At 44.4% G+C, this 20,313-nt stretch overlaps 1 protein-coding gene across 1 annotated transcript in view; it reads right to left on the reverse strand.

Annotated features, from left to right (window-relative positions):
- Nucleotides 1–260: 260 nt before the first annotated feature.
- MAP3K20 (mitogen-activated protein kinase kinase kinase 20) overlaps nt 261–20,313 on the reverse strand; it is a 90,723-nt gene continuing 70,670 nt past the window's right edge. The window contains exons 15-19 of the mRNA XM_071434891.1: nt 19,547–19,639; nt 8,273–8,389; nt 6,671–6,745; nt 5,498–5,648; nt 261–1,221 (exon numbers count right to left, since the gene is read on the reverse strand). Of these exons, the coding sequence (XP_071290992.1) occupies nt 542–1,221; nt 5,498–5,648; nt 6,671–6,745; nt 8,273–8,389; nt 19,547–19,639 (1,116 nt within the window). The 3' untranslated portion in view covers nt 261–541. The remainder of the gene's footprint in view (nt 1,222–5,497; nt 5,649–6,670; nt 6,746–8,272; nt 8,390–19,546; nt 19,640–20,313) is intronic.

A 20,313-nucleotide genomic window follows, 5' to 3' on the forward strand; every position in this document is an offset into this window, starting at 1 on the left:
TTATTAAGGAACAAAGTAAGAAATTCCTGAGAAGGAGAAGTGGAGAAGTGAAGCTACTAAAGTGGACCTGAAGAAAACTGTCCTTGTGTCCCCTTTTTTCAGACTATGCTGAAATATATACCTCTTCCTATAGCCCCGGCAGAAGCAGACTAGACAAGGGGTGAGAAGACCCTGCTTAGAGCTGGACTCAGCACTTAGAAGCAAAGTGAGGTGAGGAGAGAGGTAACAGCACAACTCTCCCAAGGATGAAACTGAGAGCCTTTCACTGTGGCACCTGGTTGTGCCTTACAGATTTTATTTTTGACATATTAAGCAAATGAGTGGATGTCCAGTCAGCTGAGAACATGAGCAGCCATACAGAGGGGAGAAAACCAAATTAAATCCCTTGGTGCTGACAATGACCGGAGGAGAGGTGGCAGCTCTCCCTGTCCGCTGGCAGGCCCCAGCCAGGTGGGTACCAGCTTCGGCGCAGCAAATTGAACAGGAGCAGGCATATCTTCTCTAGGTTGAACGTTCAGTTAAATAAAGGGCCAAATTCCTCTCAGAACGTCCTCCGGCCCCGCCAGCTCCCCCTGGCTCTCTCCTTTCCCGGCTTGCCGGCGGCTTGCCTGTGGGGTTTCCTTGCGTGCTGCACCTTTATCCACCCGCCCTCGCTGGCTCTGCTCTCCCCTTCGCCCCTCCTGGGCTCGCCGTCACCCTGTGGGGGCATGCCAGGGATGGCCGAGGGCTGCAGAGGGGCGCGGGGGTACCTGCGGTGCTGGGAAGCCGGGGGGCCCGCGGGCAGAGCAGTCCTGCCGGGCCTTGCCGAGGGCCGCGGGGGCACCGGGGAGCCGGTCCCGCTGCGCCGCCCGCCCGAGGAGCTGCGGGAGGCGCCGCCGTGCGAGGCGGTCCTGCCCTGGCCGGCAGACCTGTCCCTCTCTGAAGGGGTGTCAGAGGCCGTGCTGGAGGCGCTGCTGCCTTTTGAGTTCAAGTGCAGATTGGAAAGGTTTCTCATCAAGCTGTGCGATAGGGGAGAGGAGTTCCTCGAGTGGCTGATGGACGTGAGCTGCTGGCTGACGGGAGCGCGCGTCCTCCGGACGGCCGCGGCGTACGAGTCCTGGCTGCGCAGGTAGGGCAGGTAGTGCGTGACCGTGCTCGGGCTGTGCGGGTGGCCGTGCTGGAGGGAAATGGCCTTTGCTAGCTGCTGCATGCGCAGGGTCTGCATCCACTGACTGTCAGTGCCTGGCGAGGGAAGGGAAACAGAGTCAGCTTTCTGTGAATCGATGGAAAACCGCTCTCAGGTTTACCGAAGGTGTGAGGTTACGTACCAGCGTTTCTCTCAGAAGAACCTCAAACCACCCTTCCCCTCCCAGCCTTGCAGCAAACAGTCCTAGATTTGAGTATGTTCAATGTTATGCTTGAACATAATGTTGGGCTTTTAAAATAACAACTGATACAAATATTTCTGATGCCACTGCAGATTACGGAGCTTAGACTAGAAGATGGTTACTGAGCCATCCACCTGGCTGTTCAGGTGGGTTCCCACCCCCAAGTGCCTTCTGGTCATTTGAACCCAACCTGGTTTTAAACATGCCCTGTGATGCTCTTGGCAGCCTCAGCAGATTTCTCCACAGCTTTCATTAGAAAAGAGCCTGGAGACCTCTGGAGCTGACACAGAGGTCACCCCAAGGTACTGCTGCAACACTGCCTTCCAGCTGCACCCATCCCAGCTGGCACAGCCGTGCTGTTCACAGCCCAGCACAGAGGAAGCAGTGCAGAGCCAGTGCAAATCCCAGCTGCAGCAGCCACATTCACCTCCTCTGCCTCCAATTTCTTTTCAAACTGCTACACACCATTAAAAACCAGAGCTACTTTAGTTGTTGTTGCTACTGAAAATTCAGAATTCAATCTACTTTGCATCCAGCTTCATGCAGAAAACTGACTCTGTATGTGGAAAAGTCAGTGAGGCATTAGGCTTCAGGCAGGCTGGCTCAGACAGTGCTTAACTGAGAGCAACTCAGGGTATTACAGTTCCCTCTACACCTACTGTCACAGCCCTGGGGTTGTAACAAAAGTTTAGCTTTCAGAGATCACACTGAAGTGGTTTTGAAAGTCAGTCCTGTGGTTTCCATGAAAGCCTTTAGCAAATACAATAGCTGTAAATTTTCCATTTGAACTGCAAAGGCTGCCTGGTTTGCTACTTTGTGGGTAGAGCAGAGAACAGGATTTCCTCTTATCTGAGGCCACAGCTCTGGCCAAAGACTCATGGGGAGCAGCTAAAATAATTTTGTTCTAGAGAGATTTGAATTATTTGTCCTTAAAGATTGCTAATATCATTCCAACAAGAAAGCATAACCCTCTCTGCCTCTCGCTGGAACACTTCATTGACCATGGGGAGTTTTGTGGGAGCTGGATAGCAGCTCTGTCCTCATTAGGATTTCTCCTGTTAAAATGTAATGGATGATCTCTTCAACTCCTCTTTTCCCCAGACTTTGTTTGAATCCAAAGAGATTTAAATCACTTCAACTTATTGTCAAGTATGTCAAAAAGAAACTGTCTTCCCTGTCATAGTGTGTATGACACTGACACAGCAGATAGCTCCACCTGCACTCAGAGGTGAACCTTCTTTCACAGAAAGACAGATGGGAATTGCCTCCTCTGCTTCTCAACCTCCTTGAAAGTCTTGGTTTCAAAAGAAACATGCATGCCAACAAGTACTTGCTGGAAACTATTGCCTCTGCCATTCCCCCGTGCCCTCCGACCAAGGCTGTGGATGTGAATCACCGACCTCATAAACCTGGAAACAGCAGGCCCAGGACTCAAGTTTGGATCTTCATTTGTTATCAACACTCAGGTGGCCATCACATGTGCTATGGGACTAGTGCTGATCTCCCTGAACAAGGGGCTCCCTTCAGGCTGCTCAGTCCTTGCTCCTTACAGCCAACAGCAGCTGCCAGCCCAGGATCCAGCTGCCCAGCAAGGATCTCCAGTGTGCCCTCTGGGGCTGGGAGAAGGAGCTTCTCATGCCTCTCATGGGCTGGGGGGCTTCTCCCTCACGTGGTCTCTGACCCACCAGCTCTGTACACTGAGCTCTGTGTGGTAGCCCACAGAGGTAGTTATTTTAGCCTATTAGACAGGTATTACCCTTACCTTTGTGCTTGGATTTGGTGGTCTTTTAAACCTGGGATAGGTGGTCTGGTAAAGAAGACAGGCCAGAAGGTTTGCTAGAGCTGAGGCACAGCTTTCATGCTGGCTGGTAACCCACCTCCTTTGAACAGTGCCTATTCAATTGGCTGCTGACAAAACATTAGTGCTTCCATGTAACTCCTCCAGTGTGCCAAAGGGACAGACAAGCTCTCCCACCACTCACTGAAAAAAAAGCAACCATTTGGGTTTACAGCAGCTGAGCCAACCTGTGAAGATACACACCATACTTGGTATGGCTGCAGGGCTCATCACCCCAAAACCAGGGTAACTTCTATCTGCAAAGCTAATCTGGAGTAAAGATGTATCTTTTAGGACATGTTCTAGGTTTCACTTACATTATAAAATGTAATTGTGTTGCAAATGGATCATAATTGCTTAGGAATAAGTACACCCGTGTTAGATGTGTCTGCAGTCCAAACCCAGCACCTCTCAATTCACAGAGCCATTCTTCTACAGTTGCCAGTAGTGTAAAAAATTGAGACATTCCTCCTCTGCTCACTGGTATCTTGTTCCAGTTCCTGTACTGCTGGAACAAGGTGTCCCAACCCAAACATTTCTGTAGCCCTACCGTGAACTCAAAGTGAAAAACAGCTTGGCTAACAAACATCTTTACAAAAACAACAGCAGGTCTTAAAGGCAGAACTGTGCTAGAGTCAACTGAGATGAGTGTGAATCTGTCAGCAGCATAAATGTATTAGGAAATGAAAACTGCATTGTAGAGCCCACTGCATTATTAAACATACCTCACTGAACAAATTAAGCTCCAGAAGCCATAACAAACACCATTCCAGAGGTCAGACAATGATGAGTCAGGGGTGGCTCAAATGGGCAAGCTGAGCTGTGGAAGAAGAATGCTGTGGGAAGATTTCCACAATTCCTCAGAGAAGAGCAGGATGTCAGGAGCACTTGGGCCTGCCAGGCTGGCAGTATTGTACTTGTCAAAACAGTGCATCATCCACAGGGGACTCCTTGTCTCTGAGGCTGCAGCCTCAGTATGTGTGTCCCCCTGCAAGAGCCCTGGCCAGAGCAAGAGCACCCACACATCTCTAACAGGAGGGGCCCTTTGTCCAAGCACCACATCTGTGCAAAGCTGTGTGCTGGGTGGCTAAGGGTGGGAGGGAAGAGCTGGCCAAAGCACTCCAGTGCAGTGTGAGCTTATCACCATGGACTCCTTCCAGCCTGCTTCCTACAGGAGCATACAGGGCATCCCCCTTACCCTTCAGAGACAGGCAACAGGCAGCTCTGCCAGGGGGAAAAATGGATCTGATGGCCACCAATGTAAGCAATTAATCAAGGACATCAAGACTGGAGGCAGCCTGTGCTGCAATGATCATGCATTGGTAGTGTTTGCAGTCCTGAGGGACATGGGTTGGGTAGTTAGGCCCATGAATTTTAGGAAAACAGACTTCCAGCTCCTCAAGGACATAAGGAAAGGATCCCCTGGGGACAAGGGAGTGTGACAATAGAGCTGACAGATCTTTGAGGAAGTCTTTCAGAGAGTGCAAGAGCTCTCCAGGAGCAAGAAACTGGACAAAGAAGGTAAGAGACTGGTGTGTCTGAGTATGGAAGTGCTGGTAAAAGTAAGGGGGAAAAAGCAAATGCACAGGAAGTGGAAACAAGGACAGGTAGCCTGGGAAAAGTATAGATATGAAGTTTGTTTGTATTGGGATCTAGTGAGGAAGGGCAAAACAAAGCTGAAACTGAACCTGGCAAGGGATGCAAAGAATAACAAGAAGGGTTTCAGCTATGCTAACAAAATAAGAACTTCAAAGAAGGGGTACCCCCCAATAAACAGCACTGGAAAACTGGTAACAACAGATGGGGAGAAGGCTTTGTCTCAATCTTCAATGTCAGCCTCTCTTCCCACACCTATTAAGTCAATGGACAACAGGATGAGGACTGGGGGAGCTTCCTGATCTTAACATCAGTGGACAAGGGAAGAGCTACAGATGTCATTTATCTGGACTTCTGTAAAGCCTTTGACATGATCCCCAACATCCTCCTCTCTAAACTGGTCAGAGATGGATTTGAGAATGGACTGTTAGGATAAGGAATTGGTTGAATGGTTGCATCCAGAGGTCAACAGCTCAGAGTCCTGGTGTACATCAGGGACAAGTGGTGTCCCTGAGGGTCCATGTTGGGACCAGTGCTATTTATAATCTTCATCACTGACATACAGAGGGATTGAGTGCACCCTCAGCACACCTGCAGGTGACACCAAGCTGAGTGGGTGACATGCATTGACTTCTTGCTGTCCTCCCCATATATGCCCTGCCCATGTCAGCAATAAAGTTCACGTGTGTTGACTTACCCGAGTCAGATCTGCTCCGTGAATTCCCCTCCGAACTGGGCAGCGAGGTCTGTATCAGGAGCTGTACTGCCTCAACCTCATCCTGTGCTTTCAGCTTGCTCCAGCAGATAGCCTGGATGTGCCTTGTGCTTTTGGGAGCTCTAACATCACTCTGCTCAGGAAGGACACAACAAGTGTGAGGATGTAACAACAAACACACAACACACCAAACTCCCCTATGAGGGAACTTCCACTAGTGCCTGGGTGGCAGCAGTTGTTTCAATATAGAGCCTGTTTTGCAAAACCACTTAGCTAGTTCTCAAATATTTTTAGACTCGAGATAATTTTGGCTGGTACTTGTGATTATGCTAAAAATGTGGTAGTGAATAACTGCTTCAATTCTTGTACCCTGTGGAGGAAAGATCTGAAGGCCTTCCTCTAAAACACAAAAATACATTTTATTAGTTCTGTTAATGAGGATCAAATGTGCACTGCTTTCTACTAAAAGAGGTAGGATTAAGGTATTTTTGCAGGGGGATCCCCAACAAAATTTTCCTGGAGTATCCTTCAGTTTGCTGTTAAGGACCTATGACCCCTGAGAGAAACTTCAGCCTGAAAGAAAACTACTTTACTTCTGGCAAAAGCAAGCAAGTTCCAGGATTTCCCCATCGCTCCATCACTGCCTGAATGCTTGGTCAGGACAGAGCTGGAATCTCATTTATTAACCTTCTTCTGACATACAGAGTTAGTCTTTAAAAAATCAGTATTGTAAGTAACTGCAAACTTTTTTTACAAAACTAATTTCTATCACATCAAATTGTATTCTGGGTTTTATTTTATCTTATTCTTGATTTATCTTTTTTTTTTTTTCTATTTCTTTTCTGCTCTCCTAATTAGCACATCATTGAAAAGAGAAAAACCAGCCTCTTTAAATAATGCAAGCAACACTGACCATTACACTTCAAGCAAAAGGAGCTTTCATCCTTGGGAGGAAGGATCATCCCAGGCAGCAGTCTGAGGCCATTGTCTCTGTAAACTTCATTCAGCTTTTGCTCTGAACTTTATATTTTACAACTAATTACAGGCTGCTGAGAACTTGATTATAGGCTATAACAAAGCCAGAGGATGTTATTCCACACCTCCTGTGTAGGTTTTGTCTTGGATCAACTATTTTATTTGTTTCTTAGAGCTTACCTCATACGTAACAACACATTCTACAGACTGGTGCTCTTCTATGCCCACAATCCATTTCTCCATTACAAAAGGTGGCTGGAAAAAACATGGTGGGAGTTTTATAAGGTGCTCTTCATCTCCCAACTTGTTTCTAAATCACCCAGAAGGGATTTATATTTGCCTCTTTTCATTCATTCCTATATTGCTAACATCAATACTTTCCTTAAAATTCTATGAGACAAAGCAGTATAATTTTGAAATATTTACATCCTGGTTTACAAAAGGAAACTGAGAAGAGATTTCCATACAAAACACACAGCAGATGAGACAACATGGAATATTTTCAGGGGGGCATGAACCTTTTTCAATTTTGTGCGTGTACACTTTTTCTTCTGCTAGATTTACAGAGGAAAGCAAGAACAAATATCTAGAGATTCTCAAAGATATTTCTTGACAAATATAAAAATGTTGAAGTATGTGAAAAGTTAATCTTACTGTATCTAGTTGTTAGTTTAATTAACTTCATGCCTTTTTTAAAGGAAAAATTGAAATGTCCAAGATTAAAATTAGACAGAAAACTAATGATAGTAATAAGAACAGTAATAATAACAAAAAAAAAAAATCACAAGTGTTGTTCCAGAAATGACTAACCATAAAAATAGCGTTAGCATTAATTAAATATTAGAATATTTTTTGGCAAATACACCTATATCACATTTTCCTTAAAATTCTGACTGTTGACAATCTGTTTTTCTAAAGGAAAAAATGACTAAAAGTTTCCCCCCCAATTTTGCCACAAAAATTCACAGTTAAAAGCACTCAAGAGTTTGGGTGTTTTTACCAGTGCACATTAGAGCAGCATTCTAATTGGCAATCAAGCTGTATATTTTTTCAGTTAGAAATTTATTTTGTTAGCTATTATCAAGTGGAGCATATTAATAAAAACAAACAATTAAAATAATAGCTAACAAAATGCCCTCTGCATCAACAAAACTTCTGTTCCTTAGGGAAAAGCAGTCTAAATGCTTACTGGCAAATATTTACAGGCAGGTTCTGACACAGGGTAAAATGCTCAGTGCCAATGAATTGCAGATGTTCAGTGCTGTACTGTCTGCGATGGATTTCAGTCTTTGCAATTCACTGGTGCATGAAAGAGAGAGTTTTAGAACCAGATAAAAGTTCTAAAACCACAAAAAAAAAAAAAAAAAAAAGAGAGAGAGAAGAAAAAAGAAAGAGAGAAAAAAAATGACAAAACCCCTCAGACAAATCGCATGAGGTTTCTGGAACATTTAAATTGGTTTCTTCTCTTGAAAAATAAAGCAATTTTTGGAACATTCATTTCATTAAAACAGGTAATAAATTCAGAGGATATAACATGGAATTAAAACAAGAAAATATAAATTAGTTCCTTCTCTTATTTTTCTATTGTAAACATTATTGTCAGCTTAAAGGAGAACCAAAATACCTAACTCCTATTATGATACAATTCTATTTAAAATGTGCATTTTATTTAAAAGCTGTCAAGAGATTGAGCTTCTGCAAGCACAAAAGTCGACTGCTGTGGTATTTTAATGTCTTTGTTTGAGATCTGTGAATTCCTGAAAGCTTTAAGGCTGTAAATACCTTTGTCATCTTTAAAATCTCTACATCAGGTAGGTTAGTGTTGAATGTCACATCTTTTATGTAGGTTATTGCAATTTCATCCCCGTCCATCTCCATGTACATTTTCCATTTACAATCCTATGAATAATAAAAAAAAAGAGTGCTGGATTGTTAGAATACAAATAGGAAAAGAAAACCCAACAACAAAACCCAAAATGAAACAAAACTGAAAGCCGAAACAACCGAAATCTAATCCTCAATATATGAAGGGAAGAAATAACCCAGTGAGAAAGTTAAGGGGCATGTACACATTTTATACATGTTTGCAGTACAGTGTTGATAATGGAAAACTCTCATTGTCTTGTTCCCTCTTCTCTCAGCTCACCCTGTGAGGCAGCTGCCACCTTGATAGGTCTGGATATCTTCTCAGGTGTGGTGTCCCTGAATGGCCTCACCTGGACAGACTGCCTGCTGGAGCATGTGGCTTGGGAGCTCTGCACACCCCAGGGCAGTGGAGGGACAGGGCAGTGATGGGAGCCACCACTTGGGGTCACAGCCAGAGCTGGCAGCCAGGCACAAGGATATTGTCCCAGTGAACCCAGGAATGAACGGACAAAGCCTGTGCAACACCTTCAAGACAATCACTCAAATAATGGGCCAAAGGATGAGCTTGTTATCACAGCCCAGTTATTTCAGATACTGAGAGCCCAGTGAGGCACTGAGCATCCTCAACTTCTGCTTGCCTCCAACTGCATTTTAATGATAAAGAAGCTCAGCTAAGAAAATAATCACAGTGACTCTAATAAACTGCAGCAATAAAAGATATCCTTAATCCCCTGATCTGAACAGTGACAACTGGCAGCATCCTGCAGGACATCCCACATGGACTGAGTGCTGGAGCTGGGGTTTGTGTCTGTGGCCAGGGAGGCTCCCACTGGGGACCAGAGACTGCCTGTCCATGGTGCAAACCAGCCAACATTTGCTGTCTGCCTGACAGGTGCTTTGGGGATGAAACACTCTGCAGTGCACTGAGCTCCTCCAAAAATCAGTCCCCTGAAGGACCACTCTGCCACTGAAGCAGAGTGTCTCCATCTCCACACAGGAAGGAGGGAATCTTCCCTTCACAATGCCAGCAGCTCCTCCAGATGTGCCCACGGTTCAGGGGTCTGTGTCTGCCACATGCCACCTGTAAGGCAGGTGTGGGCTCAGCGCTTGCAGAAGGTAGTTTTCACCTTGGTTTTGCTCAGAAAAACTTTCAGTGGGGACACAGATGGACACTTAGGGCCATGGGCTTGTGTAAGCAGTTATTTGCACAGACGAACATATAGCAGCCTAAAAGTTACCCATTTGCACAGGTGGTGCATCTGTGGTGTCTGCAGGTGTGTCTCTCACAAGTGTAACACAGGAGCTCAGCCCTCAGAAAGCTCAAAGCTTTCCATCACACATTGAATTGGCAATTCCAAATTAAAAGAAAACTGAAATATAATTATTTATGAACTGCAACAAGAAATTATGTTTATGACAGCATTTGGCCCTGTGTGTCCATCTGTCTGCTTTGAAAGCTTCCACATTTTACAAGCAGAGAGGCCATGCGAGTTGGTTTTCGCACTGCCCTGGTGTGAGTTTGAGCGACGGGAACTGCAGTTCAGTGGTCAGGGCACCAACCAAGACTCAGAGGCACCAAGTTCAGTTTCCAGTTCTGCTACTGGCTTCCTGTGCAACCTGCTCAAGTGCTGAAGTCACCCTGTGCCTCCATTTCCTAATCACAGACTGTATCTCCTTGCACATCTCTTTTATGTCCTGTTTTTCACACTTGTGAGCTGACCCATGGAAATGCCTATCCTGTCCCAGGCAGGTTCAGCACTGTGCACTGGCTCTGACATGAGGAGGGCATGTGCTTTGAAACAGAACAGCAACAGCAAAGTGAATTGTCTCTGACTCCTTCTCATCTCTCGAACTGTGCTCCTCTCCCTGCCCAATGTTCTTGTGGCCAGACTTTTTTGCAGGAGATTCATGGTAGTGCAAATCAAACCTGAGGTTAGAGACAAGATGCTTGATGATATTTCTAAATTTTACAAAAACACCAGAGCCAAGAAAAGAAAAAAATATCAACATAAAGTACTATCCTCCAGTTAGTTCAGCACATCTCCTGCCATCTCTGAGTAATACCAGTGCCAAGCACTTGAGAGCTAGAGCTGCACCTTGTGCCAGGGCTCCCATGCCCTCCTGACTCAGGATTTTGTGCTGGGCACTCACATTTCCCTGCAGACTAGATCTGACAAATATGATCTCATTTTAATAAACAAAATAAATCAATAATAATATCATTATTATCAATAATGTCATTAATATCAATAACAATCAATAAATCATCCAGGGTTTGGCAGGGGGTGGGCACTGCCACTGCCTGTCCCCTTGCCAGGTCTGCTGCACAGGCAGCATCCCTCTCCATGCAGTCATGGATCAAACTGCCCTTTGCAGGGGTGGATACCTGAGGCCTGCACAAACACTGCCTTCCCCAGCTCTGAACTGCATCTTCACAGAAACACACACTCTCCTGTCCCTCAAATCCAGTCCCCAAACCTTTAGATCCTCTTTGGAGCCCTTTCCAGCCAGACCGTGCAGATACCAAGATACCATAACAGGATACCCGCTGTGGTCCCTCAAAAATACATGCCTCGTTTTATTTGGAAAGGTTTTCATTTTGTGTTATTAGAAAATCATTACTGTAAAGGGGAAAGGGAGAATGAGAGAGAGGAGAGTGAGAGGCAAGGGGATGTTGGGAGGAAAAGGGAAAATATATTAAAAGGGAGGGAGGGAGGAAGGAAGTGGCGGAAGGAAGTGGCAGAAGGAAGGAAGTGGCAGAAGGAAGGAAGTGGCAGAAGGAAGTGGCGGAAGGAAGTGGCAGAAGGAAGTGGCAGAAGGAAGTGGTGGAAGGAAGGAAGGAATGGAAGGAAGTGGTGGAAGTGGCGGAAGGAAGGAAGGAAGTGGCGGAAGGAAGTGGCGGAAGGAAGTGGTGGAAGGAAGTGGCGGAAGGAAGTGGCGGAAGGAAGGAAGGAAGTGGCGGAAGGAAGGAAGTGGCAGAAGGAAGGAAGGAAGTGGCGGAAGGAAGGAAGGAAGTGGCGGAAGGAAGTGGCGGAAGGAAGGAAGGAAGTGGCGGAAGGAAGGAAGTGGCGGAAGGAAGTGGCAGAAGGAAGGAAGGAAGTGGCGGAAGGAAGGAAGTGGCGGAAGGAAGTGGCGGAAGGAAGTGGCGGAAGGAAGTGGCGGAAGGAAGGAAGGAAGTGGCGGAAGGAAGGAAGGAAGGAAGGAAGGAAGGAAGGAAGGAAGGAAGGAAGGAAGGAAGGAAGGAAGGAAGGAAGGAAATGGAAAAGGCAGCAGGCAGGTGACTTTAGAATCAAGGCACTTAGCAAATATCTAAGATCAGTAGGTCATTACTTGTCTTACAAACCTAGTAACCATTCTGTTCAACCAAACAGTAAATGCAAGATTTGTGTGCTGTAGAAAGGAAGGGACATACTTCCCTGTTTTCTAATGGAGTTCCAGATTCTTATAATAGGAGATACTCATCCATTTAAGCAAAAATTTGGCCAGAAAAACCAAGCATATGAATTTCAATTCTTTGATGAACTGTAGCCATATGACTTCTTAGATCAAAACTACATTTAGTGCCAGCCATATGTGGGAAAATAACTTGGAAATGGCTTGTTCAATGTGTCTGCTTGATAGATATGCTTACATAAGTCCTTCAAAGAGACTTCCCTGGATATCTTGTCATTCAAGCATTAAAATACCTCCCAATATCTACCTACTTGATTTTGATCTAAATTTAAAAAATCAGCTTTTTGTTTTACAAAATTATCTAGTTTCAGAACTGAAAGGCACAACGTGCAAAACTCTGTGTGAAAACATTTCCAAATAACACTTTGACAAAGGCAATAAATCAACAGCCTCTCAAAATTACTGTAGAAAAGAAAAGCAAATCACACATGTATTTGAGCTGCTTCTTTCTCTTTGAAACAGGAAGTAAGAACACGTTAAAAATTAAGTCTCCAGCTTACTGTGGTGACAATACTCCTTTAACCCCATATGCGTTTATGTCTGCAAAAAAAACCTGAAAGGGAAATGAAAAAGATCAGGCACAGGCTCTAAACAGCAAACACATATCCTGCAACAACAGTTTAAAACCTTTGCTAGGGAGGCACTTCATTTTTCAAGGGGGCCCAAATCAAGGATTCATTTTAAAATCAGTGGTTGCAATAAACTTTTTTGTTTTTTAAAGATTGAAATAAAAATGGAAATAGCATTGCAGCAGATAACTGGATATTAGAAGAAAAGTAAGATGTAGCACAGGATGAAACAAATAAGAAAAAAATGTTGGCCATGCTGTTACTAAAAGTAGTAGCATGTTGATGATTTAGGTCCCCAGAAGCTCCTTTACATTCTTAGCTATTATCTATCTCAGCTGCTGAAACCTGCTGTTTTAAAGGCATTAGAGTTGAACATCTAGTGACAGCACTTGGGTTATTTATCATTATGTATCACCCTGCTACACTATATTTTATTATACTGGATTTAAAGGAAGATAACACAATTATAGTTAATTTGCTTCTCTTCTTTATATGTATAGTGTCATGACCCACCACAGCTTTGTCCCATGAGATATTTTTAACCAAAAAGAAATCCACAAGAAACTCTCCCTAAAAATTCCATTAATAACCTCTTGTAGCATGTATAGGTTGCAGGGTCTGGAACTAAGAATGTTTTAATCTCTTCAGCAAAACAATGTCTCATAATGATGTACAGGACTATTGCTGCACTGATGAAGAATCATACATAATTCAGCACCTTTCACTTGGCACCACTGTGATATCCTCATTAGCAGTGGCTCACAGTGGCTGTCAGATGGTGTCCATGCGAATGCAGGCATTATATTGTCTTTGAGATGTGCAGCTGCTTCCATGACACTGCCAGTATATAAAAACATGACGCCAGTTTGTTTTATTTAGTGCTAAACCTTCCAGTTTGTAAAAACAAGGCTGACACAGAGCCTGACATGAGGCAGTGAAAATAATTAGCTCTCATTTTCTCAGCCTCCTATTTCCTTCTCCCCGCTGTGTTCTCTTTCCACTAAACCACCACATGTCAGTCGAAATGGGAGGCAATTAGTGGGCTCATTTCAGTCCCCACAACTGTGCTGAAAAGAAAGTATTTATGATGGCACAATGAACAGCTGAAAGATTAAATAACATTTGCCTTTTGAAAAGAAAATGACTTCTAGCTAAATGGGCAATTTTTGATTATTCTCAAACAAGCTTAGAGTAGTTGGTTTTTAAAATACAAGAAAGGAAAATGAGTCATTTTTAGGTGAAAGAATCAAATAAAACTTGACACAGTAATGCAAATAACTGATGTTTTATTGCAAAATATGTAAATGTGTTATACCCTTAACAATGGCTGGTGTCTCAGGTCAGGGCAGGCTGCTGCCAGCCAGGCTCCAGCAAGAGAAGGTGGCTCCACCGCTGGTTTTGTTTCAGCTGTGCAGGCAGAAAAAAAGAGGGGCGGAGGGGAGGCCTTGCGAGAGAGATGGTCTTAAAATGTACAGAAACAAAGCAAGAGGAAGATATATTTATGTTATCAGTTGCCTGGGTGCCTCCTGCAAGCTGGAGCCCTTACTCCCCTGCAAGGCAGCAGGCACTGACTGGCTGCAGCTTTGCCTGGAGAAGCACGAGGCCCCTTAACAGTTACACAGAGCAGCCAGCACTACCAAAAATATCTGTCCCCTGGCAGTGCCCTTCAACATCCAGGGCTGTGGAGCTGTGTGCACAACAGAGTGGCACATAATGGGAAGTACCAGGCACTGCTGTGTGTGCCCTGAGAACAGGGGCTTGCAGCAGGCAAGGCAAGAGCTCAGTGATACCCCAGCATTTACCAAGAGCTGCCCCTGCCATGGGATCAGAAGCAAACGGGGGTGTTGCAGTCACAGGCATCATCCACATGAGCAGCCTCCTTGCAACAGTGGGATGGTAAAGGTGGAAGCATGAAAAAGGAGTCCCTTCCCTGAGGGCTGCATGGGTGCCCCCCTGTACACACTGCCTCCTGCAGTGGCATTTCCTGTGGACCACTCGTGGGGACAACGAGCTGGAGCCATGGGGACACCATGTCCCCAGTGCAGCATGTGGAGTGGCTGCTCACACTCTGGGGACTTGCAGCTCTGCAGGACATTGGCTGAGGGAACAAGGGTGCTCAGGAGCTCAGGAAAGGCATGGCAGGGCCACTGTTCTGCTGGGAACAAAGGCTTCTCTTCCAGGCTTTTGTCTGGATTGCACATGCCAAGCCTACAGATCACTGGGAACCTGTCTGTGCTTCTGCAGACCTGTCTGCAGTATGTGAGAGATAATGTGTGGAAGGTAGCAAGTTAATTCAGTGGCCAAGGTATAAAAATAAATCTTTAGGTTAAAAAGTCTAGAAAGTCAAGTGAACAAAATACCTGCCTGAAAAGTCTATGTCTCTTCACGGCTATGAAATAATTTCTAATAGGAATCCCTGGTCTAGCACTGTCTACACAAGCATTTTTAAAGGTCTTGGCTTGAGTTCGACTTCAGTCACATATGGATACTACAGCTCCTGGAGCAATCCCAGTGGAGATGATGGAGTTATACCAGCTCCACCTGATGCAAAAACAATACATGGTCCTGAAAAGAGTCTTTGGAAGATAATACCAGGAGCTCGGATCACCTGCACTGATCCACCTTCTTAGCAGACTAGAATATTCTGTTCTCAATGGTGGTGACAATATTTTAATGTGGCTGTGGTATTTTACAGCTTAGGTAATCTTTTGTGTCCCCTCACTGAGTACTTGATAGAATAGGAACAAATTTATGAAAATAGCACATGAACACAGCTACTCTGATTCTTGCATTAACTATTAGTCTTTAGTACTGAAAGCATTGTGCTTTGAAATGGAATTAAAGAGGGAGGATTTAGAAGATGAGGTTTTGAGATAAGGACAAATAACCCCATGTTAGAAAGTCAAGGTACCTGTGATTATTTTGCAAAAGGGAGGGTTAGATAAAACCAATTCCTCCTCCATTTTTACTTAGTGAAGTGGGTTAAAATACCTACAGAGCATGGAGAATATAAATGACTGAAAAACTGTAGAGCTGAAATTTCAAATGTTATACCTTGGCTCTTGCTTTATTTTTAAGAAAGTAAAGAAAGAATTTATGAGCATTGATACAGTGGGAGGGTGGGGAGGAACAAGCAGCAGAAATGGTCTCAAGCACTTGTGAAACCACATTCCAGTTACAACTATTTCAGTACTGATTTTTTGTACTGCCTGCATTTTGCTGGCCTGGGCTTCTCCACATGAAGAGTTGGTCACAATGTCACTTTAAAGTAGCCTTAATAGTATATTACCTTTGCCACTACACATTTAAATAATAGCATTAAAATACATCTCAGTTTGGATATTCAAGGCTAGAAAATAGTTCACACAGTTAGCAGATGGCTTTGAAGAGGCTCTGCTCCTTACCTTGTCAAATGGAGGGAGAGGGAAGTGGGGAAAAATCAGGCGAAATGGTGAGCCAACTTCAAGGCTTTGTGTTTGGATATAGGTCAAATTGTGCCACTCTCGGTAAAAAATGAAAACATTCAATGGCATAGTGAAATCTGCCCTTTTGAGGACCAAAACTAAAGAATGCATCAATAGAAGGCAAAAAGACTGTAAGGCATCCTTCTCAAGGGGTTTGGTGATTCATCAGTGTGGAGCCGACATAGCTCAGGCACCTTTCCCTGATTGGGAAATTTTAATGAGCCATCTAGGATGAGAAAGCCATTGAAAATTCCCCCTGCAGTCCTGCAAATCAGTTCAAGCCACAACTGCCAGGGTTTGTTGTTTTACTCTCCATCTTGGACTTAATTGGTGGTCCCCTGCTTTTTTTTTTATTTGTGGGGGAGAAAAAAGTCTAAATCTATCACCTTTCAGCTCATTGGGAACTGTGTACAGAAAGGTCATGAAAAGGCAGTGAATGGAAGTAACCACATAACTTGAACTACAAGTGTTGGAAAAGAAACCTCTAAAAACCAGGTTAGCTTTGCAGTGCTCACTCCTGATGCATTCAGAGAGCACAAAGGTCAACTGAGCTTTTATAGCCTCCAAAGATGTAGCTAAAAAAGGAAGGAAACTGTAATGAAATGACTGCATCTGTCAGCTGGTGGAAACCAACATAATCCCACTACAAGATGCAGTTTAAATTAGATAAAAAATATGGGGCTGGTAAAGCTGTTTACTGGAAGTCAATGTTTCATTCAGCATACAGAAAAGGCTGAACATTCAAATGCTGTCCTGAAGCATATCCAGCAGGATCCTTGCTAAAAGGCACTGCCATTCCTAAGGCCTTAATTTTCTGCCTGCTGACGAAGAAAGGTGTGCTGGCTGTGCTGATGGGGCACAGTGAGGTGCCCAGGAGGGGACATCTGTGCCCTGAGGAACCATCTTCACACCACAGATAGTGCTGTGCTCTTACCAGCCAAACACACCCCAATTAACCAGCACCCCTGAAATGGCTTCTGGGTCCTGGACAAGCTTCTCCAGCACTTTTATATCTGGTGGTATTGCTGTATGTCATGATGCACTCCCCAGCTTTCGTTTGGATCAGGAGGCTTTTGTCCTATGTGTCCATCCTGTTCCAAGCTTGGGCAGAGCCACCTCAAGTGACATGGATGCCTTGGTTCCACGTGGAACTACACCAGAAGATGCACTACAATAAGTAAAGGGACATGGACTCAGAGACCAGCACAGAGCCAGCCTGGTGTAAAACCTCCCAGCATGACCTGTTCTCCTTACAGAGCCCTTCCTGCTGCACTGCACCACCTCCCAGCTGAGCCTAATAATCTCTCTCACTGTACACAAGTCTAGCAGCCATCACACCACCCAGGGAACACACACCCTCAATGTGTAACCCAGATTTGAGCTTATTGCCTCTTTTTCCTCATGATTAAAACAGGAGAAATGCTTCTTAGTTAGGCTGGTTATAGGGACTGATTAGGGTAAAGTTCCTTTGAGAATTTTATTTTTAAACTGATGTAGGCCAGCTTTTTAGCTATAAAGATGGTGGAAGGTATGATCCCAAGTGCTTCTGCTGACCCAGTTTTACAGGAACAGGCACCACTCTTTTACAAAAATGGGACAATAAAAGAAGTTTATTCAATCCTGGTTTTCACCCTTTTCCCAGTTCATTTTGGCAGCTCAAAGCAGCCTCTAGGGGAGCCAGAAGATTGTATGCAGGGGTTTTCAAAGAAGCAAGCTAGCCAAATTTCCTATACAGTTTGTACCACACCAGTCTTTGTTAATGTTATGTTTAATGCAAATTACTTGCCCATGTTGGCCCTAGCACTCTGCCCAAAAACTCAAACAATCTGCTCCTTCCAGTTCACTTTTTCAAACTGGCTCTGCTGCAATATCTTTAAAGGCAGGTACAATGTGCAGATCTCAGACAGATGTTTCCAGCCCAGACATACTCGGGTGACAAACTGTGCATTCCCTGGAATGGCATCACTGAGCACACAGGGTGCTGCAGCAGGGCAGCTGACAGGGAAGGCATGCCTGGCATGCAACCACAGCTTCTTAGAAAAGGGCCCAACAGCACACAGAGCACACAGGACCAATTAGGAGCTCACAGGGAAGGCAGGACCAAATAAAAAAGGTTGTCAGAAGCCTGCAGAGGTTACAACAACACTACACAGGCCCATTGAACTAACTCTGCCCTCTCATAACAATTCAGCTTCTGTCCCACAGACTTTGCATACAGTCTCATTTGCACATTTTGCTGTCATGGCTAAAATATCAACTCATCTTCAAACTCAAGAAGGCATTAGTAGACCATGAATTTCTTTCCAGTGCTCAGAGGTCTATTTCCTCCTTCTTTTGCTCTTTCCTGCAGGTGGTTGCCCAACTCCCTGTACTATGGCTCACAGGCCATATTGGAAATGGAAGGGAGATATGAGTTTTTTCATGGACTTTTAGCTCCTTCAAGTCAGTTGCACATGGGAGAGAAAAATGCACACCTACAAAAAAGCAGCTGTACAGCTGCATAAGCAACATGCATTCAAGAACACTGAGACAGTCTAAGTAATTCACATAGTGATAAAGAAGATTTTTATAGGAAAAAGAAGTACTCAGGATAAAAGAAATAAACTAAAAAAGGAAATCTCCAGACAAAAAGCTTTTTCAAATTGATGAAATTATTTCAGTATGAGTACAAGTTCCTACTAAGTTCAAACCTAAATGCTTTCTCTGCAAGCACCACCAAGTACAGAAATCAAGAGACTTCTGCAAACAATATGCCCTGAAAGCAAAGCAGCCAGATAACACAAGATGAAAGTCAACCTCCCACAAGTTTAGGGTGGACACACAATGCAGATTTATCAAATACAAAAGGAAACAAATCCTGCTGTCACAACCCCTGACTCTAGCTCAGAAATGCTTTGCACACCATTTCCACATAGATGATTAATTCTAAAACCCTTGAATTCAGAGTCCATGGCAAGCTGGACAAAGCAAACAAAAAGCATGGGACAAACCTCACTCTTGAGAAAAAACAATGTGGTAGAAATCCTTTGCTGGAACATCTGGAGTCATCAACGCTCCTGCTACACAGGGTGTAATGAGAGATCCTTGAAGCAGCTCGGCTTGGAGCTGAGGTTTGATTAGCATGTGGCACGCTGGCAATTGCTGGAGCACAGCAGCTCTGTGCAGTGTGCTCCAACCACCCCTCCCTCCTTCCCCACGACCACGAGAGCACACAGTCTCCACCAGGACCAGTCCTGCCCAGCCAGCAGCCATGCATACCATGTATTTCCCAAACTCCTCTTGGTTGCATAAAACAGCATCTCCTTTTTGCTGAGACAAAAGGAAGTCTGCCCACCAACATCAGGCATATGCCACTGCTCAACTGTCAGTGGGTTTTTTTGAATAAATGGATTACCATTTCACACTCACTGGGATAAAAGGAACAAAATGAAATCCCAAATTATAAAAACTACAATTTAAAAAATAGTTCACAAGGAAACAAAAGCTTTCAGCCAAAACTTTCTGTGCCACTTCTTTCTTCCTTGCTTGTTCTGGGGAACAGTTCCTCATCACTGATGCAGCCCTATTTGCTACCTTGACATTCAGTCAGCACTTTCCAAAACAAGAGAATTCTCATGCAAATTTATCTTTTGTGTCCAGAAGATATTGGATGCTCTGGGTAGGGACTCTTAACCAAACCAACTGATCTAGCACTCCCAGCTTACCTTTGGACCATTTCCCGGCTTCAAGTGATAACCAAACACAAGTTCAAGATTCACTACTTTCTCAATGCTTTCTTCAGCTCCTCCTGCAGAATCCTGCCAAAAAAAACAGGGAAAGGTGAGAATTCACATCTATCACAACCCACTGGGAGACAGCAGCGCACCCTTTGGTGGCAGAAAGGATTTGCCTTTCAGGTGTGACAAGTCTGGCAGGCAGCAGAAAGGAGACATCACACTCCAAGAGGGGCAAAGGCTTCTGCATGGGTTTAGAGCTGGTAGTGGGAGATGCTGCACATTTCCTGCTCCTGGCTGAGCTGCTCTGGCACAGTGAAGTGTCCCTGCAAGCACTGTGACAGCCTCTGCCACTGGAATTGCAGCTGGCACAGCAAAGCAAAGCAGCAATGCTCTGACTTTCATTTTTCATTTTCCCCTCCAGGGAACAGAGTTTTGCTATATGAAAATTTTCTTTATGTGGATTTCACTCTATTGCTGTGCAATAAGTTGTGACTAAAAAGCTACTTCAGGATTTGGGGTCTAGAATTCCTTGGTTAGCTTACTGAATTAAATAAGGCAAATACCTACTCTAGCAATACCAAAGTTCCCAAACACTCCCTCACTTTTGCATGGGTCTTATTACTGATTATCAGAAAACTAATGGGTTAACGTCAGGGTGGCAAGACACTAAATCATCCTGTCACGCTTCTCTCCTATAACATTAGCAGACTGGGGAATTATGGCCTTATTCTGGGCCAGGGGTCTGCTTCTTCAGT

The sequence above is a fragment of the Agelaius tricolor genome, unplaced genomic scaffold (assembly GCF_023055355.1).
Source record: "Agelaius tricolor isolate 1412-34295 unplaced genomic scaffold, bAgeTri1.0.p SCAF_10, whole genome shotgun sequence".
NCBI lineage: Eukaryota > Metazoa > Chordata > Aves > Passeriformes > Icteridae > Agelaius > Agelaius tricolor.